The 22,802-nt window shown below is 50.3% G+C and overlaps 1 protein-coding gene across 5 annotated transcripts in view; it reads left to right on the top strand.

Annotated features, from left to right (window-relative positions):
* Positions 1-1,997: 1,997 nt before the first annotated feature.
* The window catches only part of Sfswap (splicing factor SWAP), a 66,942-nt gene continuing 46,137 nt past the window's right edge, over positions 1,998-22,802 (top strand). The window contains exons 1-7 of one of the 5 annotated variants that reach the window (XM_046445956.2): positions 1,998-3,117; positions 5,264-5,433; positions 6,014-6,145; positions 9,805-9,890; positions 15,618-15,843; positions 16,868-16,980; positions 18,146-18,278. In XM_046445956.2, the coding sequence (XP_046301912.1) occupies positions 2,900-3,117; positions 5,264-5,433; positions 6,014-6,145; positions 9,805-9,890; positions 15,618-15,843; positions 16,868-16,980; positions 18,146-18,278 (1,078 nt within the window). In that variant the 5' untranslated portion in view covers positions 1,998-2,899. Of the gene's footprint in view, positions 3,118-3,390; positions 5,434-6,013; positions 6,146-9,804; positions 9,891-15,617; positions 15,844-16,867; positions 16,981-18,145; positions 18,279-22,802 lie in introns of those variants that run through there. The other 4 variants (XM_046445957.2, XM_046445954.2, XM_046445953.2 and 1 more) reach the window with 4 other exon arrangements.

The following is a 22,802-nucleotide window of genomic DNA, read 5'->3' as shown; positions in this document are numbered from 1 at the left end:
GTGACAGGGCAGGCGACTGAAAGCAAGTGACCTGCAGGTTCACTGGGTTCGGAAACCTACACACGTACTGACTAGAGCCCCAGAGGCATGGGTTCCAGGTTCCCTGGCTCTAGATGAACCCAGCACCGCTGTCCTCTGTCACCATCCCTACAAGAGGGTTCCCACGGGACCCAGCCTAGCTCCCATAGCAGCAGTACAATACAGCATTGCTTTTGTTGAGATTTGCATTCCCAGTTCAGATAAAAACTGCTCAAATAAAAATCCGAAAACTCACCACAAGTTATAGAACTTGTTCCAGCCAATGGCAAGTTCCAAATGCTTAGGAAGAAACAGTGACCACAGCTCAGCAAATGAAGTAGGTTTACTATGCACCAATCACAAATGTGTGTGAATCCAGAGACAGAAACACTCATGTAATGAGTTACATAAAGTGGTTTATTACCAATAGACAGGCAGCCCTGGACAAAAGCAGCCTAGGATCCATTGTGGGCCAGTCCCCAAAGCTCAGAAAGCTGCCTGGCAAGAGGATCTTGAGTTCAAAGCCATCCTCAGCAATTTACTGAGGCCCTAAGCAATTTAGCGAGATCCTGGCTTTAAACATAAAAAAGGGTCAGGGACGTGGCTCAGGTGTTAAGTTCCCCTAGGTTCAATGCCTGGTCTTTAAAAAAAAAAAAAAAAAAAAAAAAAAAAACCTGCCTGAGGCAGAAGAAATTTCAATTGAACACAGATGAGGGTCCCAAAGGCAGCCTGCTGCCCATCTCAGGGTCACACCAGTCAGGGAGCTCAAGCACTGAAGGACAGCCCACTTCTAAGGGAGGACGGAACAGTGAATCCCTCCCTACCTCAAGATATTACATTCCCAGGGAGTTCTGCAGTTAATCTTGAGCATTATAAGCAAGAAAGGGTCAAGAAATGGGTCAGTCCAAGGCCACCCAGAGAACAGTCATGCAATGAAACACCAAGGCCTATTTACTCATTTCTCCCAGGGGCTGTGCATGGTGAGGGTTGGGGACAGCCTCACATCCCACTTCTGACACTAGAACTGTTTAAAAAAAAAAGAAATCAAAGTTTATCAGAATTTATGTGAGTAAAAAACAATTCACGAATGCAGCAGCATGTGGAACTGGAAGAGCTCTGAGGAGCTCATTTCTGCAGCATGAGGTAAGATTCTAAAGGCCACGCAGACAAAGCCCAGGAATCAAAAAAATCAGACAAAGCCCTGGCAATAGCTAGGCGTGGGCCATATTTGGGTGCCATCCAGTAAGAAGTCCCCAGTGGGGAGCTGGCTGGCACTCTCTGACTCCACGACTTTTGTTTTATTGTTTACATTGAATTGGGTTTTGATTTGCTTAAATTGGAGCTCCAGTTATAGACAAGCTAATGATCTCCTTCCTTTAACACACAGCTCTCTGAATTTGAGGGGAAGCTGAAGGGGTCCAGCACCCCAACAACAGGTACATGCCTAGAAGCCACCAACATAGGACTGACCAAGTAACCAAGACATGGTCCCGTCCTCCTGGGGCAGCAGGGCCAGCTGCAGTCAGACAGGAAAATGATGGCCTGGCCACCGCAGCAGCTCTTCATTCGTCCTGTGCTGACCAGCATGTGGCCCACTAGGTGCCAGGCACTGTTCTAGGCACCTCGGACAAGGTGGGCCAGCGAAGTCCCTGCTGTCCGAAGCCAATTCTAGTGGATGCTGAACATATAGGAAGTGGTGTGAGTTTTACAAAAACGGGCCAGCAGGAGTGCCCGGACACCTTGTTAGGGGAACAGACACCCCGTTAGGGGCAGAGGAAGCCACGCTGAAGAAGGAGTGCTTGGGTTAGACTAGTGATGAGGAGCCTATCAAATAAAACACAAAGGTGTGGCCCGGTCGGGGGAACCGGAAGCGCCAAGTGCTTCTGGTGCGAGCTGCTCATTGCTCAATTTTCAAGAAACGGGTACTGCGGGTCGGCACGTTTTCAGTTGCTGCCCAGCGGAGCGTGGGTGGCGCTCTCCAGGCCCAGGGCCGCACCTGGCAAGGCCTCGCACCAGGGAGGGGCCGGCAGGCCGAGCAGCCCCCGAGCGCGGGCGGCAACGGTACCCTTGCACTCCCCAGGGTGCTACCTCCAAGCACCACCGACGTGAGCCGAGGGGAAATCGCAGGGCCGGCCCACCCCGGCGAGGGCCCGGCCTCGCTGCCATGTTCCTGACAGGAAGACGTCCTCGGCCCCCGTGGGGGGCTCCAGGCACACCCGGCGTAAACGGGCTGTCTGCCCGCAGGACCCGTGGCCCTCCAGCTCCTGACCCTCCGACCCAAAAGCGCTGGGCCAGAGCCCCACGTGGGGAGGCCGCGGGCCAGACGGAGATGCGCCGCCCAGCACGCGGCCCCGGGGTCTGGGGCACTCACGAACCTCGGGCACTTTCCGAGGCTGGGGCCTGGGACCCAGACCCCTAAGCGACCCCAAACAAGGCGGAACCGCGGTCACGCGCGGCATCTGGGGAGGGCCCCCGCCCAGACGCCATCGCGGCCCCACCGGCCTCAGCCGAAGCGGGCGCGCGGTGCCCCGCCGCGCTTTCGTCAAGTTGCCGAGCACCTCCGGAGAACAAGAAAACAATGTGGGTCCCCTGAGCGCGGCCGCTCCGACGGCGGCAACGCGTCGGAAAGCGAAAAGGAAGGCCTACGTATTTTCCAGCGGCTGAAACGGCTCCTGGCCCTGGCGAATCTGCCACTACCCTCGCCGGAAGTGCGGCCCTCCTGCCGGAAGTCGAGTTTCCTCCATTTTGTGGCCCGCCATGGCGGCGGTGTTAAGGTTGCGGACGGGATGCGGCGCCTTTGACTGAGGGGGTAGGCCAGGCGAGCCATCGGGAACGTCGCGCGGAGCAGCAAAGGACCGGCCCGGACGCCGGGGACGCTGTCATGTACGGCGCGGGCGGGGGCCGCGCCAAGCCCGAGAGGAAAGGCGGCGCGAAGGAGGAGGCCGGGCCCGGTGGCGCCGGCGGCGGGGGCAGCCGAGTGGAGCTGCTGGTGTTCGGCTATGCCTGCAAGCTGTTCCGGGACGACGAGCGGGCCCTGGCCCAGGAGCAGGGACAGCACCTCATCCCCTGGATGGGGGACCACAAGCTCCTGATCGACAGGTCGGTCGCATCCCCAACCCGCCGCCCCTGCCGCCCTCCCTTCCCCCACCGCGGGTCCGCCTGGCGCCGACGTGGGGTCCCGGCGTCCGGGGGGCGGGATTGCGTCGCCCGCCCCAGGGCTCCGGCTGCAGCCGGCGTCATGCCTGTCGCCGAAGGGATCGTCTCTGCCGCGCCGCGCGCCCCGGGCGGCCGCCGGCCACGAAGCGCGGTGGAGCCACGGGGTCGGCGCCGCTCGGCGCCGTGCGGCGGCCGCCGGGAGCGCGCTTTTGTTCTCCGCGACGCCGCCCTCGGACCCCGCGAGTTAGCCTGCGGCCGCCCCGGCCAACAGGACCCGGGCGTCGCGAACCCTCCCGGGCGGTGGGCGAGGCCCCGCGCGGCCGATACCCTGCCGCAGCGGCGTCCCTGGGGCTAGGCCGCTGCGGGTTCTCTTCCAGTGTCACCGCCCGGGGCGGCGGAGGGCCGGCTGGCGGCCGAGTGTGTGGTTGGAAAGGGTGACGTACGTGCTGTAGGGTGTTTGCTCCCCGCTCGCTTCCCTCCCTCTCCCCGGGGTGCTGGGATGTCCCTGCCGCTCGGGCAACACTACTTCTGGGGCCCGGACTGAAAGGCTAACCGTGGAATAGTCTCTCCGAGTGAAGGAAGCCGTCGTTTGAGACGATTAGAACTGGATTCTGCAAAGCCCTGGAACCTGACTGTAGGGATGACCTCTGAGCTGCCCAGAATGGACACAGTAATGACCAAATAGGCCTTTTTCCGTCCCTGACATTTCCATTTGGAGGTAGAGCTAGGAAACAAGGACTCCGAGAAGGGAGGGTTGCAGATCAGATCGGCTCTGGATCTGATGCTCCACGCTCTGCTCAGACGTGCTGTGCCTTTGAACTGCCATTTCTATGGAACGATGTTGCCTGAGCTCTCAGGCTTGCTTTCCAAAGTGTGATTTGTAATGTGCATTATTAAAGTTCGGTGAGCGCTGGTGTCTCAGCTCTTCATGCAGTTTCCATGTCATTCTGTACATGATTTGACTTAGGTCTCTCAAGACTGGTGGGGAGCAAACACTACACATGTAAATGTGTAATATTTTTAAATAATAATTTACATTTGTAAGTTAAGGAGGTTTACATTAAAATAAATCTAATTTTAAATTTTAATAAAATGCAATAATTTGGGTTCCCTGGTATCCCCCCCCCCCCATTAACTTGGTCACCATTACAAAAGTCAGCATTAAAAAATCAGGCAGACTTTTGTTGCTCAATATTTGCTTCTGTGACCCCAAATCTGAGTATTTTAAGTAAAATTAACCGACTCACTCGTTTTCTGACAGTTGTACGTTGACAGCATTTTCATTGAATCTTTTCATGTTAAAAGTATAACAGAAAGTGCTTTTCTTGTCCTTGGGTTGATGAGGGACCTATTGGTCCATGCCAGAGAAGCATGGGTGTGTCCTCATCTGTGTTATTTCCTGGGGTATCAAGTTCAAAAAGAAGTACTGATACGCGTCTTCTAATGGTTTTTGCCTGTTCCAGTGAACCTCCCTACACTGCATGTATATGTCGCTGTTCCTATGTATGTGTGTCTCTCTACCACGTAACCCAGCACTTATTTCCTCAGCCAAGTGGCTAGGGGCGAGAGCCTAGCCAAGATTTTACCTTCCATGGACGCAAGTTTCTTTGATGAAGATCTCTCCTGAGAGTTCGGGACTAGCAGAAAGAAGCGAGGAAATTTCGACCGTTTGGTTCTTACGGATAGGTATTTATGTATTCGGTTTGTGTGAATGTAAGCTATGATATTTAACTTTTCAGAAAAAAAGTTTTTTGTTTTTTTGTTTTTTTACTAGTGGCATTGAATGGTTAATCAAACCATGCACGGTAAGAACTGCTAGTGAGGCAGATGCCATTTACGCTTTAAAGGATTGTCTGCCTTTAATTATGAGTTTTATCGTGCTATACAGTGGAGTTACACTTTTTTAAGATAACTTGAGTTAATCAGTAGGAGAGATGACTAGCCACATGAAGTGTAAGTCTGAGCAGTTTTGCATTTCCCTTAATACTTTTACTTTATTATTTTAATCGGTAAGTACACACATCGAGTGCCACACGCCACCAGCCTAGGCGGTGACTTCTGTGTGCTGACCAGCGTATTCGCATTACAGATACGATGGGCGTGGTCACCTGCATGACCTCTCTGCGTATGATGCCGAGTATGCCACTTGGAACCGAGACTACCAGCTATCTGAAGAGGAGGCGCGGGTAGAGGCGCTGTGTGATGAAGAGAGGTATTTAGCCTTGCATACGGACTTGCTTGAGGAGGAGGCAAGGCAAGGTACTGCTCAAGAAAGACTTATTTCAGCCACAACTTTAAAAATTTTTAAGTATTTAAAAGTTTACTCCCATTCATTTTTTTTATACTCACTCTTTCTGATATTATCTTGACAGTACCCAGTGGATTGGAAAAACAGGAGTCTTTGCGTTCTGAGAGGACCTCAGGATAGTTTATATATAGAGCCACAAAGAATTTTCCCAGCTTTTGAGGGCAGACTGGGATTTGAAAAAACAAAAACCAAACTCTTTAACTGTTCTTCTTTAACAGTATCGTATGAATTAAAATTGATGTTCTTGTCTTTGCCTTAACAATCTTTAATACAATTCTTAATCCCAAAATTTTCTCAGCAGGAAGAAATTTTCCACAAAAGATGTGTATTCTGCTTTCTGTGGGTAAACACTTACTGGCAAAAGTATATATTGATAGACATAAAGTGTGCGTTTCTAGAAACACTTTTGCCTCAAAAGAAGGTTGAAAAAATGTGTTGTTTGCTTTATCGATAGCTACAACTTTAGAAATATATGAAATTTTTCTCAGTAAGCTTCCATTTTTGTTAACAAAGTTCTTGTTTTTATTCAAGAGGAAGAATACAAGCGGCTGAGTGAGGCGCTGGCAGAGGATGGGAGCTACAGTGCCGTGGGTTTCACTTACGGCAGTGACTATTACGACCCATCCGAGCCAACGGAGGAGGAGGAGCCTTCAAAACAGAGAGGTGAGCAGGCCCTGACTAGAGCACCCCGAGCTTTTGTGGGGCTCCTTCTGGTGGGGTGGATCAGCACTAGAACATGAACTGCCAACAGGCAGGTTGTGAACTCAGACTCATTTTCTGCACTGGATCCAAGTTGCCTGCCCAGGCAGGGGCGACAGCAGACTTCCTCTGGATCCTGTTTCTGGATTGGTAGTACTTGTGGATGTTCTTGCCTTTGTCTGGCAGCAGCAGCAGAGGGTGGGCAGCAGCCTTTCCTTCACGTGGCCTACTTCTGATTACCCCTCATAGCTGACCTGATGACCAGTGTCCAGTGGAAAGACATCCCTGGAGTTTGTTCACGTAGCACAAGAATTTTAGCATAAGATTAAAGATTTCATATGTGCCTTCCTGGATTAACTCTGGGAACTATGAATATACAAAACCATGCTACAAAGAAATCCAGGCTCCTCTAATACAGCAGGAAATGTCCTTGTCACTTTGTAAGCCCTGGGAGCACCATTACCAATTTGTCACTGCCATCCGCAGTTGTGTGAACCAGAGGCATTAAGGACAGGTTGCTCTCATGTAGGGTATTCTGTTGCAAAGGAGAACTTTGGAAACCCATTTAGATGTTGAACAAACTGGATCACATCCTATAGAGACTTAATGTCAAAGCTAACTGAGTCTGTTATTTGGGACTTGATTGGTTTCTGCTTAAGTAATACTCGTGAGGCGTCGGAGCAGCCTTGTGGGGGGCCTCCCCAGCCATCCACTGAGGAGTGGTGGCCATGGAGGAGCAGACCAGGCACGCAGGCACTCGGGCACTCGGGCTTTCCTTCCACCTTATACTCATCATCTGGGCAAAAGCGTCACACGCACAGCTCTGTTTGGGAACATGGAGAGAGATCCTCCAAGTGAGATCATGACGTGCTGAGCTCAAGACTGGTGGAGGAACTTAGCAGTTTGCATTGGCTTTGAAACCTGATAGTCCCTTTCGTGATCATCGTGATGTGCTGGAAATGTTGCAGATCTGAGAAGTAAATGTGCGTTTATCCAGATTAAGCTATTCTTGGAAGTTCTGGATAGTTACAATGCAGTTGTCTCTTCTCTGGACCACATCCATTATTTCAGTTTGAAACGCATAAGGTTTTTACCAGAAGGCAAGAATACCAACATTTCACAACTGAAGAGTTAAAATGTGTAAAGGCCTCATGTCTTTTATGGCAATAATCTTTAGAAGAGTCCCTTACATTAACTTCCTAATATTCTAGATCAGGCACAGGCAGCCATGACTGCAGGCCCAGTTCCCGGGTTTGTGTCTGTAGGATTTCATTAGAACAGCTGAGCTCTTTTGTTCTGTCTGCTGCCAGATGGGGCTTTGGCAGGCATGAGGCTGAGATAGACCCTGGGCCCACAGAGCCATTTCACAGTTGTCCTCCTGTTCTAGAAGTTGGGCCATTGTTTCAATGTAATTATTGGGCTGAGAGATAATAGACTGTTACACTTTCTAAATTTTGCAAACAGTGTATTTCTTCACTTTGTCTTCTGTTAATATAAAATACTCTTTATAAATGGTTATTGGGCTCCTGGGAAACTTAGAGCTTGGCATTTTATGTTTAATTTGCACTAATATAAATAAAACACCACCCCCAACACACACAAACACCCTCAAATGGGATTAATTTTGGTGCCCAGTACCACTAGCAACCAAGTTGAATGTTGTTTCTTTTTCCAGTATGGGGGACTGAACTTAGGGGCACTCACCAATAAGCTGTATTCCCATCCCTTTTTATTTTTTGTTTTGAGGCAGGCCTTACTAAGCTTCCTAGGGTGGCCTTACACTTGTAATCTGGTTTGCCTCCTGAGTGGCTGGGGATCATAGACAGGGGCCACTGCATCTAAAGTAGAAGATAAAATCAGATTTTTCCATGTCAGCAGAATCTCTAAATAGTCCTTGGTTTTTAAAATAACTTACTTTAACACCTTTTAGTATCTGTAACCCTGTGGTGTCAGCCAAAGGCGCTTTGACGCCTCTGTTTTGCCTGACCTCACCTCTCCTCTCTCTCATTAGCACAGTATTTTTCATCCTGGTCACAGTTTATTATCGTTAAAGATCCTTTGTTTTTAAGTATTTTTTCCAGTTCTGGGGCTTGAACCCAGGGCCATGCGCGTGCTAGGTGCGTGCTCCAGCCCTCTGCCACATCCCAGATCTGCATGTGCATGTTCTGATAAGAAAAGGCTATTGGAATATGTGAGTCTGTGTTGCAATGGTAGATTTTTACTTTGTGTCACTGAAAGTAAAGGCCTGTATGAGAACAGAATGTCCCATTTGACCTGTCTATCCCAGGGAAGGCCTTCAACTAGAAGGCCTTGACTTTTCCACATGTCTTAAGGTTACAAAAAAGCTATTTGAAAAGACAGAATTTTAATTGCTTTTTTTACTTTTGAAAAATGCAGTAAGAATTGTTTTAAACACATACACCTGGCCTCCTTCTCAGAAAGGTTCTGAGGAAGCTTAGCTCAGTTGTCACTTGGCTTTTTCTTCCCAGTGGAAGATCTCACAGACCTTGGTTTCTGCTGCCTGCAACTCCACTCTGTTGTTTGGCTGCTGGAGCTAGACAGTGGCCTTGCCAGACATGGGGGTTTAGGCAGTAGTAGCTCTGCCCTCCACTCACCCTGTCCTTAGTGTGTGCAGAAACAGGTGGAGCACAGTTCATCCTCTGTTACAGTTGACTTGCATCTCAGGTGAGAACCCCGAGTGTTCACCTACAGGGATGCCTGCTCACAGCTCCCCTAGGTTCACTGAGGAATTAGACTTGAAGAGATGTTGGCAGATTGTTGACTTAAGAGGCTGCGTTGTGTGTCATGAGAATGTTTATTTAGATGAGGATTTAGTGTTTGGTTCTTTTATCACTTTTTTGGGAATAAAAACCTGAGTAAAAGTTGAAATTCATTAAAATGTTTTGGTTTTTTTTTTTTTTTTCTAATTTTGTGCTGATTTTTGTGCATTTCACTATGTCCCTTAGGTTGATAGTCATCTGAATTGTTGGTAAATTGGAATATCTTAGAATTCAAGAAGTTTTAATTGTAAGGCACCTTATCTAACACATAGTAGGCAGATATGGATATTAATAATGAGTAGAATTGAAGTGATACATCCGACTGTGGGAAAGCAGTAGTTTGCTTGGGTGGAGAAGTCATGATGTTGTTGTTTAGGTTTTTGCAATCGGATGATCAAGGTTGAGTTGTCCGGGGGGTGTTACCTTGTCTTATACCTAGTGCCCCAGAGTCTGCAGGAACAGTGCCAGTTCAGTGCAAATGTGTGTGGCAGGGAGGCTGGGCAGCACAGAGCAAGGACTTTGGCCAAGAGCCTGCTCGGAGTCCAGTGTTCTGCTCTGGCTGAGGTCATATGGGTTGGCTCACACTTCACATGGCCCTTGGAAACCAGAGCCAGGAAATGGCAGGGTTGGGACTGAGGCTGGCAGTATCATCTGCACCACCAGCCTCTTGGGAACTCATTATGTGAGTCTGCTTCAACATGGTGGGATCCTCTCCACAGTGTTTCAGAAGGAGCCACAGAAAGGAAGAGCCCATCACTGCTCTTCCCTGGGTGCTGTATGCTGTTGGCAGGAGCCTTCTTCTCTGGTTATTGTTCTGAAGGTCTCAATTTTCTTTTTTAATAGAAAAAAGTGAGTCTGAAAATTTGGAGGAAAATGAAGAGCCTTTCATCGCCCCTCTAGGACTGAACGTTCCATCTGATGTGGAATTGGTACGTATGCTTCTGCAAGCCCCTGCAGTGGGTGGCCACTTGTTGTTCTTCAGTGCTGTGTGTGAGGGCACAGTGACGGTGCAGCTGCCATTTAGGTGAACCAGGTTGCAGTCATTTGTGAGTTAATGGGGGAAAAGGCCACTTCCTGCTTGCTTTCATTTGAAAGAACGATGAAGGGATTGTAGCAAAATAACTAGGGTAGCTTGTCAGCACGTTGTGTGGACCCCAGGGGCTGTGTGGTTGAGTCCCGTGATCTGGACAGCGTGGCCAGCATGTCAGAGTTGGCAGAGAGTGTGACGAGCACACACTGGTGGAGGTTGCATGCTCAGGGCAGCGTTGCTCGGTGCTATGCGTCCTTCCAACTTTTCCTGATGTGGTTTTTGTGGGCTCCTGGCCTTGGCTCTACATGTTCTGGGTACTCACCTCCATCATGAGTAGCCCTGCACTGCAAGTCCTCTGTAGCTGGTTGCTGTTGGGTGGAGTCCCCAGGATGGCCCTTGTCTCAGCCCGAGGCTTCAGTTGCACCTTGTTGAACTCAGGTCCAGTTACAGTGGCCTTAAAGCCAAGCCAAGGCTACTACTTGAGGGATCTCTGTATTCCAGCGCTGTGCCAAGCTGCTGCTTGTGGGTCTTCTCATTTGATGCTGATAGCCCTCTGAGATAGCGTTGTTACTCTCCTCCTTGCAGATGAGAAACAGACTTAGGAAAGTCAAGAACTCTGGCTCATGCAGCAGGCAGGAGCCTGCAAGTCTCCTTATTGTATTAGAGGTGTTTGAATGTGGAAAGTTTCCCAAGTGCTCATGCACAACCAAGAGCTTTCCCTTGCCTTGCCCTTGCCCTCCGCAGCTGGGCTGCAGGTGCTGCACTGCGGGCCCTCCAGGCCTTATCTGTGTCTGGCAGAAGATGATGTCTCTTAATCTCTGCATGTGTTGCTGCACTGCCTCTGTAGTTCACAGCAATGTGACAGTTCTTGTGTTTTTTTCCTACCCCCTATTCTGTGACCAAAGGAGATGATCGCCCTCAGTTCCCGCTCAGGCCCAGTGCCTCTCAGGGATTTGCTCATGTCTCCAGCTCTTCCCAACATGGGCTGTGTCTCTGGGTTTTGCCTCTGGTCAGTGCTGCTCAGGTTTGCTCCTGTTTCCAGCTTGTGACTGTTGTGCTGTGGTCAGAGCTGAAATATCACGTGCAGACTGATGACTAATGTCCCCAGACTCCCATCAGCAGGCACTGGCCGTGTTGGCATGTCCTGGGTTCCTGAGTGATCATTCTGCAGGAGAGACCCACCAGAATTAACCCTTGAATATCACATTTGCTGTGTTAGCTACAATTCATACTAAAAGCATTTGCTTGAGGCTGACTCTAGGGAATATCACTTATTTTTATATGATTTTTAAAGTTTCTATGTAAATATAAACTTAGAAGTATGACAGAAATTTCTTGCTTTAATTTCTATTAGAATATTTAATGGCTGTTGGAATCCTCCAGAACCAAAACACTTGCCACCCAGAGGAAAGCAGGAATGGCCTCCGCGAGAAGCACAGGCTCTCGAGGGTTAGTTTCCTCCAGCGTCCTCTTGGAGGCCCCTGGAGTGCAGGGTTTTGCCATGTGGGTGCTTGGTTGAGTCTCGGCTTGGCGTCTTCCGTTTCCTCTGTGGCAGTGCCTTGTTCTTCAGTCATTGTGGTTTCTGACATAGGCTTGTTGTATAAACTGCTCTGGGGTGTCAATGTTGGTAGGAAACATGGCGTGGAAGGCCATGCTGGCCTGTGGTGGCTGTGTCACGAAGGCCATGTGGGAGGCTGTGGTGGCCATGTCGTGGAGGCCATGTGGGGCGTGGTGGCCGCATCGTGGAGCCGTGTGGGGCTGTGGTGGCCATGTCATGGAGGGCGTGAGAGCCCGTGGTTGCCGTGTCATGGAGGCCGTGTGGGAGGCCGTGCTGGCCTGTGGTGGCCGTGTCGTGGAGGGTATGCGGGGCTGAGCTGGCAGGATGCTGGCTGGCTGTGTGTGGAAAGGCTGGCCTGGATTCAGGGGGCCACTGGGTGGGTGTGACTTGTTGGCAGGGAGGTCAGGCAGTTGGCAGAGAAAGCAAGCACTTTGGGGGGTTCTTGCTCTTAAAAACCTGATGATGTCACAGCACCTGGTGGCTCTGCTTGCCTCCTGCTTAATAAGCTCCTGTGCCACCAGGAGGGATCCCACATAGCCCTTGGCCCTTGACAGCTGAGCCTGTAGACTGAAGTCCCCTCAAGTGATCTGATGCCTTTATTTTAGCCTTTTATAATGACTCCATGTGTGTGTGTGTGTCTGTTGTGGGAAGTGGGACTTACATTTCCTCCAAATGTGTAACTAGGCAACGGTGTCTTGACATGGCATAGTCAGTCACTGTCTTTTCCCAGGGACCTAGACACCCATCTGTCCCAAGTTCCCTGCATTCAGGCCAGCCCTCTGGACCTGCTCTGCAGGGCTGTGTGCTGTGCAGCTGGCTGGGGGGAGAGCCTGTCACTTGGCCCATCCCTGCCCACCTATCTCCTCACTCTTCTGAGACACTGCAGATGGCACAGAGCCGGAGCTCCTAAGCCACTGTTCAGTCATGGGACCCAGAGATCTTTGTGGTCAACAGTGTGTTCAAGTGTGCTTCTAGGGGACTGGGTCTCAAGAGCAGGGCAGGGGTGGGGGACTTGATTTAGATGGGTACATTCGAGGCAGCTCAGGGAAAGGTAGCTCGCAGCAAGCCTCATTGTTCATGCTTCATACCAGGCCCTGTGCAGAGTGCTTCCGAGTTGCTGCTCGAAGTCTTGGTCCACAGTAGATACAGCTGTTGCCCATTTTCCAGATGAGGAGCATAGAGGTGTAACTCGAGGCGGGTAGAAACTGCCCTCAGCCCTGCCAGTCAGACTTGGGGTTCCAGCAGGCAGAGTTCTGCTTCCCTGTTTGGCTGCGGTGTGGAAAGTGGGAGATGGGCGGGGGGCAGAGGCTAGTGTGTTTCTGTGGAGCTAGGTCCTTCTCTTTTGATGTGTGATGGCTGCTGTGTGGGTGGACGGGGCTCTTGTTTGACTGCCTCGCAGGTCTCTCCGCAGTGCCTTGTCTTGGACACTGTGTGGCTCTTTCCTCTCAGTCTGTGCTGCTGATGGCGTGGTCCCTCTTTATGGCTGCAGGGTTTTGAGGCTTGCTTTGAATGCTTTCCCACTGAAAATATTTTCCTGTATTTCCTGCTATTTTGTAGTTTTACATTTGAATTGTGACTGGATCTGGGATTTTTTGGGGCCTGAAGGCAAAGCAAGTATTTTGGGGTTTTTTTTCCCATCCCCAGTGGAAAAGGCAGCCTGGCAGCTGCCCCTGAGGTTCTTCGCTTGATCCCCACCTAGCTCCCCATCCCTTCTCTTCTCCTGCCACATAGTCCATAGTTGCCCATGACTGAGGGTTTCCTGACCTTAAATGCCCCCATCCTGCTCCCAGGACTGGCTCTGCCTCTGAATTTTTACCAATGTGTCAGAGGAGAGAGCAGGCGACCACAGCTTTCCTCTCAGCTCCTCTCAGCTCCAGGCTTTCTCAACAGAGGGTTCCCCTGGGGTTCAGAAGGGAAGGACACCCCTTTTATCAGGTCATCTCTGGGACACACATTTACACATGAACTGTTAGTTTTTGTGGGTTTTGTCCTGGGGAATCAAACCCAGGCACTAGGCATGCTAAGCACATACTCTGCCATTGATCTGCATCCCTAGCCTCTGTCAGCTGTGTTTAAGGTACCATTGGACAGTAAGAGTGATCACCATCTGAAATGGAAAAGGAGTTATCTAAAATCTGCATGATAACGATGGCAAAGAATGACTCTTTATCCCCTGTCTACTTTCTCTGGGAACATAGCTTAACCTATGCTCATGAGATGCCCTGCTCTTAGGGCATCACCTACCCTTTGCATTTTGACCAATGTGGTCATGTTACTGTGTCATTAACAGGCCTACCTTTACCACAGTTTAGACTAGCACATCTGTTTGGTCAGTAGAGCCTGCTCTAGATGGCATCATATTTTCCTTTAAAGGTCATTGTTCTTAAGTGATCGCTAATTAACTAGTTTATAGATTGTACCATTTTAAAAATTAATTGTAAACCAGGCTCAATAGCTCATGGCACACCTGTAATTCCAGCAGCTCAGGAGGCTGAGGTAGGAGGATCGAAAGTTCAAAGCCAGCCTCAGCATCTTAGGCCCTAAGCAACTCAGTGAGACCCTGTCTCTAAATAAAATACAAAGTAGGGCTGGAGATGTGGCACGGTGGTTGAGCCCTGAGTTAAATCTCTGGTACCAAAAAAAAAATTGTATTTAACCAAAGCCAATGAAAAACCTGCATCAGGGTTCATATTTCAGCCCACAGTGGGCTTTTAACATGGAATCTAATTTATTGGGGAATCTAAATACAACTTTAATCATGGGGCATTTATCCTGAAGTGTGAAGGACGTTATTAATTCAGAAAATTAAATTTGAGAATTAAGCCCTTTAAATTTTATGAAGGATGAAGCCCCTAAACTACATGGATTCCTGAGCACTCTTTTTTTATTGTTGTTTGTTTATTTATTAATCCTTTGTTGTTGTTTATTTTTTATGTGATGATAGGGATTGAACGCAGGGAGGGCCTCATGCATACTAGGCAAGTGCTTTATCACTGACTATCTCCCCAGCCCATTAACCACTCATTCTTTTCTTTTTTAAAGAGAGAAAGAGAATTTTTTTAATATTTATTTTTTAGTTTTCGGTGGAAACAACTTCTTTATTTTATTTTTATGTGGTGCTGAGGATCGAACCCAGTGCCCCACGCATGCCAGGTGAGCGCGCTACCACTTGAGCCACATCCCCAGCCCAACCACTCATTCTTAATGAGAAAAATTTCCAGTTTTATATGCATGGGATTTCCATGCACCTTTCCAGTGCAGATCTCTCTTGAGATACTGAAGGCATTTTGGGTGTGTGGCTCCCAGCTCTCGGTCTGACAGGTTGTGTGTGGGCCAGAGTGGCAAGTGCACTGTGTGGTGGAGTGACTCGGTGGCCCTGGGGAGGGAGGAGGCGGGCTATGAGTGCCAGTCGTGAACTGATAGCAAACCATCAAGGACTCTCCTGCAGGGTGACCTGGCTGCCTTAAGGATAGGACACCATGCTTCAGGTGGGGGTGGCATCCTGCTGGAGCCTTTGCCAGGACCTGAGAAGAGCAGAGGTGGTGGGGCACTGAAGAGACTTGGCGGGAGCTCCTCGTATGAGCTTGCACTTGCGTGTTCAGGTGTTGGAGGACTGTTTGGCAGCAGGGAGCCTCCAGGCTCTAAAGCCTAGTCCTAGCAAGACAGGAAGCAGAGGGATTCTTAGGTCCTTGGGAAACATGGAAGTACATGCTTCTCCCCTAGAAGAATGCATGTGTGCAAAATTTGCATACCCCTTCAGAAGATTCACCAGTCCCTGGAGCCCACCATGGAACCCTGGTTGTATGGAAAGGTATTAGTTTGGTGCATAAGAAGATTCGCTCCCCTGGGTTCTGTCCAAAGGCTTTGGTGTGCCTCGGCAGGTGTGTTCTCTTCCCACCAACACCAGTGAGATCCAGAGATAGGGTATTATGTCCCTGGGACAGCACCAGCCTGGGCTCCCAATTGAAGGGTTTCTTGAGATAAACAGTAAAACCAGTGTGCAACCAACTGTGTGGTTAGGGGAAATGACGACAGATGAATGACTTGAACGTGTGTGTTTTCTCTTAGCCACCAACAGCCAAGATGCATGCCATCATCGAGCGTACAGCCAACTTTGTGTGCAAGCAGGGAGCACAGTTTGAAATAATGCTGAAAGCCAAGCAGGCACGGAACTCGCAGTTTGATTTCCTGCGCTTTGATCACTACCTCAACCCCTACTACAAATTCATCCAGAAAGCTATGAAGGAGGGGCGGTACACAGTGCTGGCAGAGAACAAGACTGAAGAGAAAAAGAGTACGTGACCCTGGCTGTGTCCTGTTGGACCTGGGTGTGGGGTGCCAGTGGAGGGCCAGGCTTTGGGGTCCCTGTGTTTTTCATGAACTCCTGCTGGCATACGACATGAAGCTCCCAGCTGCTGTCCTACACATGGTGACATGCAATTAAATGCTGGTAGGATCTGAAGGTGGCCACCTGGGCTGGAGCCTTCCCTCTCCTTTTGCTCAGCATTCTGTAGAGAGAAGGGTCGTTCCATGCTTCCATTAAATCATTTTCCTGGTATGAGTCTGCACCTCTGTTCAGAGAGTGAAGTTAAGTTGTGCACTACAAAAAATGAACGGTTCTTACTTGAAATGTATGTCTGAAGCTTTTATATTTGTAGGTGTCTCTGTTTTGAATTCTTATAAGGCCACTTGCCTCTATTTGGAGTAAAATCCAGGGGTCAGTCTGCGTCTTCCATTGAATCTGGTAATCAGATGTTTCTCATCAGTTAGCACAAGTCTTCTTCCCCCCAACCCCCAGTGCTGGGAGGACTGAGCCCAGGCCTTGTGTGTGCTAGGCAGGTGCTCCACCCCGAGCCATGCCCACACCATTGTGTAAATCTTAATACAGATTTCACCTCCAATTTTGTTGTCTTTTTTTTTTAAATTGGTGTTATTTTACTTCCCCTTTATAGTAAGATTTTGCCCCCTTTTTTCCCTCAATGATAAAAGCTCTTTCATTGCTCCCAGACTAGTAAATGCTAGAGGGAGACATGAAATGGCCAAGGGTCCTACTTTCTACTTCCTGTCTGGCTTCCTCTGACCAACTTGGGTGTCCATAGGGAGTATTCTCCACAGGTATTGGTAGACTGATAACCCAAAAATGGCCAGATGTAGCTATGCCCTTGTCTGCTGCTGAGTTCTTGGAGGATTTTTTGGTACATTTTTCCTACCACACGCCAGAGTCTTTGTTGTCATTCTAGCTGTACTTATTTGTGCAGTGAACTATGATAACGTGATGCATGTAGACGGTTACACCAGAATCTTGATTTTGATTTCAGAGTCAGGCACAAACTCTGACAATGAAGATGAGGATGATGAGGAAGATGGGAGCTACCTACACCCGTCTCTCTTCGCCTCCAAGAAGAGCAGCCGCCTGGAAGAGCTGATGAAGGTCTCTCTCTTGTTATTGAGCTATAAAATTGATGCTGGTTTAGTTTGGAAAGTATCAAGTGTGTCACTTCTAGTGTGTTACATCTGTGTCTTCCTTGGTTGCCCCTGAGTGATGTTGTATTCAGTTGGGTGACAAAGCTTTCTGCATGTCTATTTCATAAGCAAATTATTTTTGGTTTTTTGTATTTTTGTCCCCTGGGATAAGAAGAATGTTGAAGAAGACTAAGCAGTAGTGTAGGTTCCATTACAGGATTGGATTTTATGGGTGTTCTGCAGATCTGCTTCTTGAAGTCCTTAGTTACCTTCATAGATGGTTTCTCAGTAAATGTTTCTGTAGCTAATCTTCCTTCATCCTTACAAAAAAGCCACCAGCACTGTCTTAGGGTTCATTCATGCACCTGTCTTCCATATAAGGTGTAAGGACACAGAAGTCTGAGATTAGGAATATGATTTTCAGCAATTGTGTTGTGTGGCCAATCCCTGGAGGGAATCATTCTTGATTGGGTGATTAAAAACCGTTGATTTAAAATCAGAAATTTATCTGAGGAAGGACAGTTTCAAGTTTTTTATGAGCTTCTCACACTTCCAGGAGTAGCAGTCCAGTCCTGACACACCCTCCTTTGCTTAGTGGGCATTATGGAGAGAGGCCACGTGCTCTCTCAGTTCCTCTGGGACTCACAACTAGCTGGAGCACAAGGCCACAATTCACCAGGACCTCCTGTATGTGTGCCCAGGGAGGGGTTCAGGACCCAGCAGAAGATTGCCTGGAGTCTGTGGGCTCTGACAGGTGGCTGCACATTCAGGAGGTCAAAGGAAGACAGGGTTTTCAGAGCCATATAGCACCTGGTTGCAAGGATCACGAAGAGGGTGCCAGCACCAGAGAGACAGGCAGCTGCCAGGCCCACCTCCCACAGAAGCTTCTGCAGAGCTATGGTTCTGGAGGCCTGTGCCACCACTCCTGTCCTTTATGCATCACTTGGGGCCTGGTATGACCTCCCCTGGGCATTGTTAGCATTCTCTGTGTGTGTGCCTATCCAAATGCATGCACATGCATTGAGGTTGCTCTAAGGTGTACACAAAAGTGGAGCTGAACCTTTTTTTAATGGGATAGTTTGTTGTGGCTCAGAACACAGAAAATGCTAAAACCGTGTCTTCTCTGTCCTTAGCCCTTGAAGGTGGTGGACCCGGATCACCCCCTGGCAGCCCTGGTCCGAAAAGCACAGGCTGACAGCTCTGCCCCAACCCCAGCTGCAGACGGGGCGCCTGTGCAGCCCTCCCAGGTGGAGTACACAGCAGACTGTGAGTACTCACTGTGCGTTCTGACCTGCATCCAGCTGCAAGGCCCAGCCCCCAACCACTGTCCTCATGTCCAACCCGGGGTGTGTTGCCCTGAGAGAGGTGCCTTGACGAGGGGCAGGACGGGTACTGTGCCCTGTACCAGCTCAGCATTCCAGCAGGGACAGAAAACAGCAACTTGTCCTACCCTTCTGAAGTCCCTCCCAGAAGCCACACTGTGACTACGGTGCCCCTTAATTGACTAGAGCAGTGTTCCATGGTCTCCCACCTAGAGCACAAGCCAGAAAATGGGGCCTGCAGTCGGGCACAGCGCTGCCCCAGTCAGAGCTCTGCTAAGAGAAGCAGATGCAGGTGCTGGGTGGACATAGTGTTACCTGCCCTGTGGATGGTGTCATGAGACTGTTGGCACTGATAGCCAGGATTGGGTGGACATACAGTTCTGTTGAGAGTGGGAGGTAGGTTGTCTGCCATGGTTGCTTTCTTTAACAAGACATGGTGTAAGGTAGTATGGATGGTCATCCTGCAGCATACCTGCAGAGTATGGGGCTCAGGACCCTGGCAGTTCTGGTGAACCCAAGCATGCTCAAGTCCCTCCTGCAGACTTTATGACCATCTGCAGAGGACTTAGGAAACCTAACAACTCAGGTGCTGGGTCAGCAGTTGTTACACTGTATTGTACAGGAAGTAATGAGGAGAAAAAGGTTTGCAGTTTTCAGTGCAGACACAATGTTGTTTTCCCCTGAATATTTTCAAACTGAAGTTGGTTGAGCCTGTGCACCAGAAGCCTGATGGCGCAGGGAGCCAGCTGCGTCATCGCACAGCACAGCACAGCACAAAATAGCTAGCCGGTCTTCCTCCTCTCTTTTTCCTTTCCTTATTTCCTGGTGCTGGGGATGGAACCCAGGACCGTATGCATTCGAGGCCAGTGCCTCACCACTGGGCTGTACTCCAGTCCTACATTGCTTTCTTCTGTTTCTTGCTGATTGTCTTCGTCTTTTTAATTATTTGGAGATTATTGATTCAGTGGTCATTTGAGTGTTTTGGCCCTGGTCTCTGTGCCAAGTCTTGGGGTAGTTAATCTGTTCCAAGGCTGAGGGGGCCTGAGGACGTGCAGCAGAGAGGAGTTGGCCTGCCCAGTGCCTCCTGCAGGCCTGTGTGCTGAGTACACCTGGGAAGTGACACTGGGTCAGCCGGCCGGGTTCTGAAACGCACACTGCTGTTTATCTGAGCCAGCTCTGGCCGTGCGCTGGCACCGCCCTCTCGCACCTTCCTCTCAGCTCTGGACTACTGATGTGCCATTTCACTGTGCTAACTCCACATTCGCAGGCTATAAAAATCAGTCACTTCCCTGAACTTTGTGCACATGTCCCCAGAAAACCTCTGAGATTCAAGAATCAAGTAATTTCCTTAAGTGATCAAATCAAGATTTGTGAGTGCTGCAGTCAGATCTCACATGGCAGAGCTGCATTTTGCTTTAGGTCCTGCGTCAGCTCCTGGTGTCAGCATCAGAAGGCAGCTGTCCCCAGTGTCTCTGACAGGCACCCTGTGTGTGGCCTGCCCTTAAGCCCTGAGCTCCATGTGGCCTCATGTAAAGTCTGCACAATTGGAAGCAGCAGAGGCTCTATACAGTCCCTGTGCATGCCACAAGGGCACCCTCACCCTCTCCCTTTCAGGCCTGCCTTGAGTCTGCCCACGTGGAGGACAGCGTCCAGGCATGTCCACGGCACCCCTGCACGTCACTGCACTGCTCTGCAGGAGAGCAGTAGGAATTGGGGGTTTGGGATGCTGCCCACCACTAGTAGACAGACAGTCGGGGTGCAGTATGTGCACAGCCCTGTAGCACGGGGCAGGATGGTGGAGCAGGCTGAGAGTGGCTGCGGTGTGACACAGCAGCCCACACGTGGTGGAGGTGGTGGCCCAAGCCCAGCCATGGCAGTATGGGACATTAGCCAGTTGGGCAGACTTCAGGCAATGCCTGGCAGGGCTCCCAGGGCTGACCTGCAGGAGTTGACTCCTGCCTCCTGATCCTTCAGTATGCACAGTCCTTGCTTCAAAGTCCTCCCTTTTTTTACACAGTGAGAGTGATGAACACCTGGAAGAATAGGGCAGGGGGTTGTCTGGAGTTTTGTGAGGGCATGCAGCTCTGACCTAGGTTTATAGTTGCAGACACACACTCCTGCTTCCACTCCGCTATCAGCCTGGCACTGAGAGTCCCTTCAGAGAGTGGCAGCCTTCCAGGCCACCACCACACCTGCCTATCCAGATCCAAGGAGGTCATAACCTGGGAGAGGTGGCCTGGTTCCAGTTTCCTAGGAGAACTTGGAGCTGGAACTTGGGATCTGAATCCCAATGGAACCTGCCAGAATTCCCAAAACTCCTGATTTGGGGTTCCCAGCATCAGGAGTCCCTGTGCGTCAAGGGCTCTGCCTTATGCTGACCTGGAGGCCGTAGCACCCTGGCATGAGGCCACTGTAGGTAAATGCAACCCACACAACGCCTACCTTCCCTCCCTGTCTGGCTTCGCTGGGTGCCTGCTCACCTCTGCCAGCTTAATGCTGTTTCTCACTGTCCTCTGAAATGTCTCATCTCTGAGTCGTCGAAGTCCCTGCATCTCTGGTGACTGTTGCCCTTGCAGCTTTTGCATCAAGTAGCTCAGGGACCTGAAGCTCTCTTGGTGGCGTGTTGTTGACGGGGCAGCTGTGTCTGCCGAGTCAGTCAGGCTTGGGTGCCTACAGTCTGACTGACAGCTGTGTGTGAGGCTGCTGTCTTGTGACCAGCCACTGAGAAGGCCTGACTTGTCACAGTTGTTCCAGGGGAAGAACACCAATCCTGCTTTTCAGTCTTAGTCTCTTGCACTAAGGAGTCTCCCATTGCGGTGTTTAGGGTGCGTGAGTGCTGACAGTGACGACCCACTGTGTTGGAGATGGTGGACAAGAGAGAAGCACGCGGAAATGCCAACTAGCTCACAGCTGCCCCTGAGAGATGGCACCCAGCTTGAATTTCTTCCTTGCACACTTTTATTCTCCAAATCGTCAGGAGTGTGCATTGCTGTTGTGCTTTCAGAGATTCGTGGGCTGATCAGTGTCTGGAAGGCTCTGTGTGAGGACCTGCAGCTCCTCCTCCCTGGCCAGGATAGCCTTGTGCTTCCTCAGGAAGGCCCTGAGCTGAGCCTGGTGGGCCTCGAGGCAGAGCGTGCTGGGTGTGGCTGTCGGCAATGACTGCTGGGGCTATGCTGGGTCAGCTTCCAGAAGGATCCTCCTGCCAGGGACACACTTTGCTTTTCCCCTTCTTCCTCTGCCTCAGCCTGTCCCTGGTTGTGTTCCTATGGGTTTTCACACAAGGTCTGTCCCTCTGGGGTTTCCAGCATATTGTCTTGCTGTCCCTTGTACAGCTGGCTTTGTGCAGGAGTGGGATAACATTCACAGGCATTAGGTGGCTTTTTTGAAGAGAGCTTCATTTGTAGACTTTTCACTTGAGAAATTATTAGAAAAGCTATCATGAAAATTACTGAAGTTTCACTTTTTGAGGGGCCCTTACCTGGGCCAGAGCTGTGGACATGTGGAGTCTGGAGAGAGGGCCATTGGCTCTGGCTGGCGGGAAAGGGCTGAATCTGCACCCAGCACTTGACCACCTGTCCCAGTAACAGAGAAGCCGTGTGCCGGTGGGAGTGTGACTTGCGGAAGGCACGGCCCGTAGTGGAAGTGGGGCTCTGTGGCCTGTCCTGCAGCCACAGCTATGGGAAGTCCTCCTTGGGCTGGAGAGGTGACGTCTGTCATCAAGTTCCTACAGGTGTACCTGCTGTACATCTCTTCTTTTTACTTCTGACCTTGGAGGAGAGTAGACTGAGAAATGTTGCTGGTCTCAGCCTTGCGTCCAGCTTCAAGGCAGTGGTGGCTTTGTGGGCGTGGGAGTGGTTCGTTGTGCTAGAGCCACTCTTGACAGGCCCAGGCCAGGGAGGGTGGCGCTTGAGCCTTCAGACATTTCTATGAGCACTGCCCCCATGGTGCCCATGGGAAGCCAGCCTCACCAGCTGTGGCTGTGGGGAAACCTGTCACAATGTGTGCAGCAGAGCCATGAGGAGACAGGCTGCCCATGGCACGGTGGTGTCGGTGGTCTCAGTCTTGACGGGCAGGACCAGTCTTGAATAGGCAGGGGTGGACCTGAGTCATACCTTCCCCCAGGCGTGGCTTCAGGCCCTAGGTGTGGAGTTTGGCAGATTTCAAGACGCTAGTGCGCACACCTGGTTTTTGCTGTGATCTATAGCATTACTAACTTTGGGTAACTGGTGTGGGGAACAACAGTGAATGAGATCACCTTCCAGTCCTGGCACCTCAGATTCTGACCAACCACTGCATTCACTGTGGCTTAGGTGGGGTCTAGCTCGGATAGCAAGGGTCTTCTTTGTGGGGCATGCCCCTAGGGCTGAGTTACACTCACCTGTCCCTTGTAGTCCTGCCCCTTCTGCCCTTTTTTGAGTAGAACTTTCTAAGAACAGGAGTCCCCCCAATAAAAGAGCACTTCCCAATG

This window comes from Marmota monax, unplaced genomic scaffold (genome assembly GCF_021218885.2).
Source record: "Marmota monax isolate L192 unplaced genomic scaffold, Marmota_monax_Labrador192_F-V1.1 WCK01_AAM20220418_F8-fsc00200, whole genome shotgun sequence".
NCBI lineage: Eukaryota > Metazoa > Chordata > Mammalia > Rodentia > Sciuridae > Marmota > Marmota monax.
This window is presented reverse-complemented; position numbering and strand designations above follow the sequence as displayed.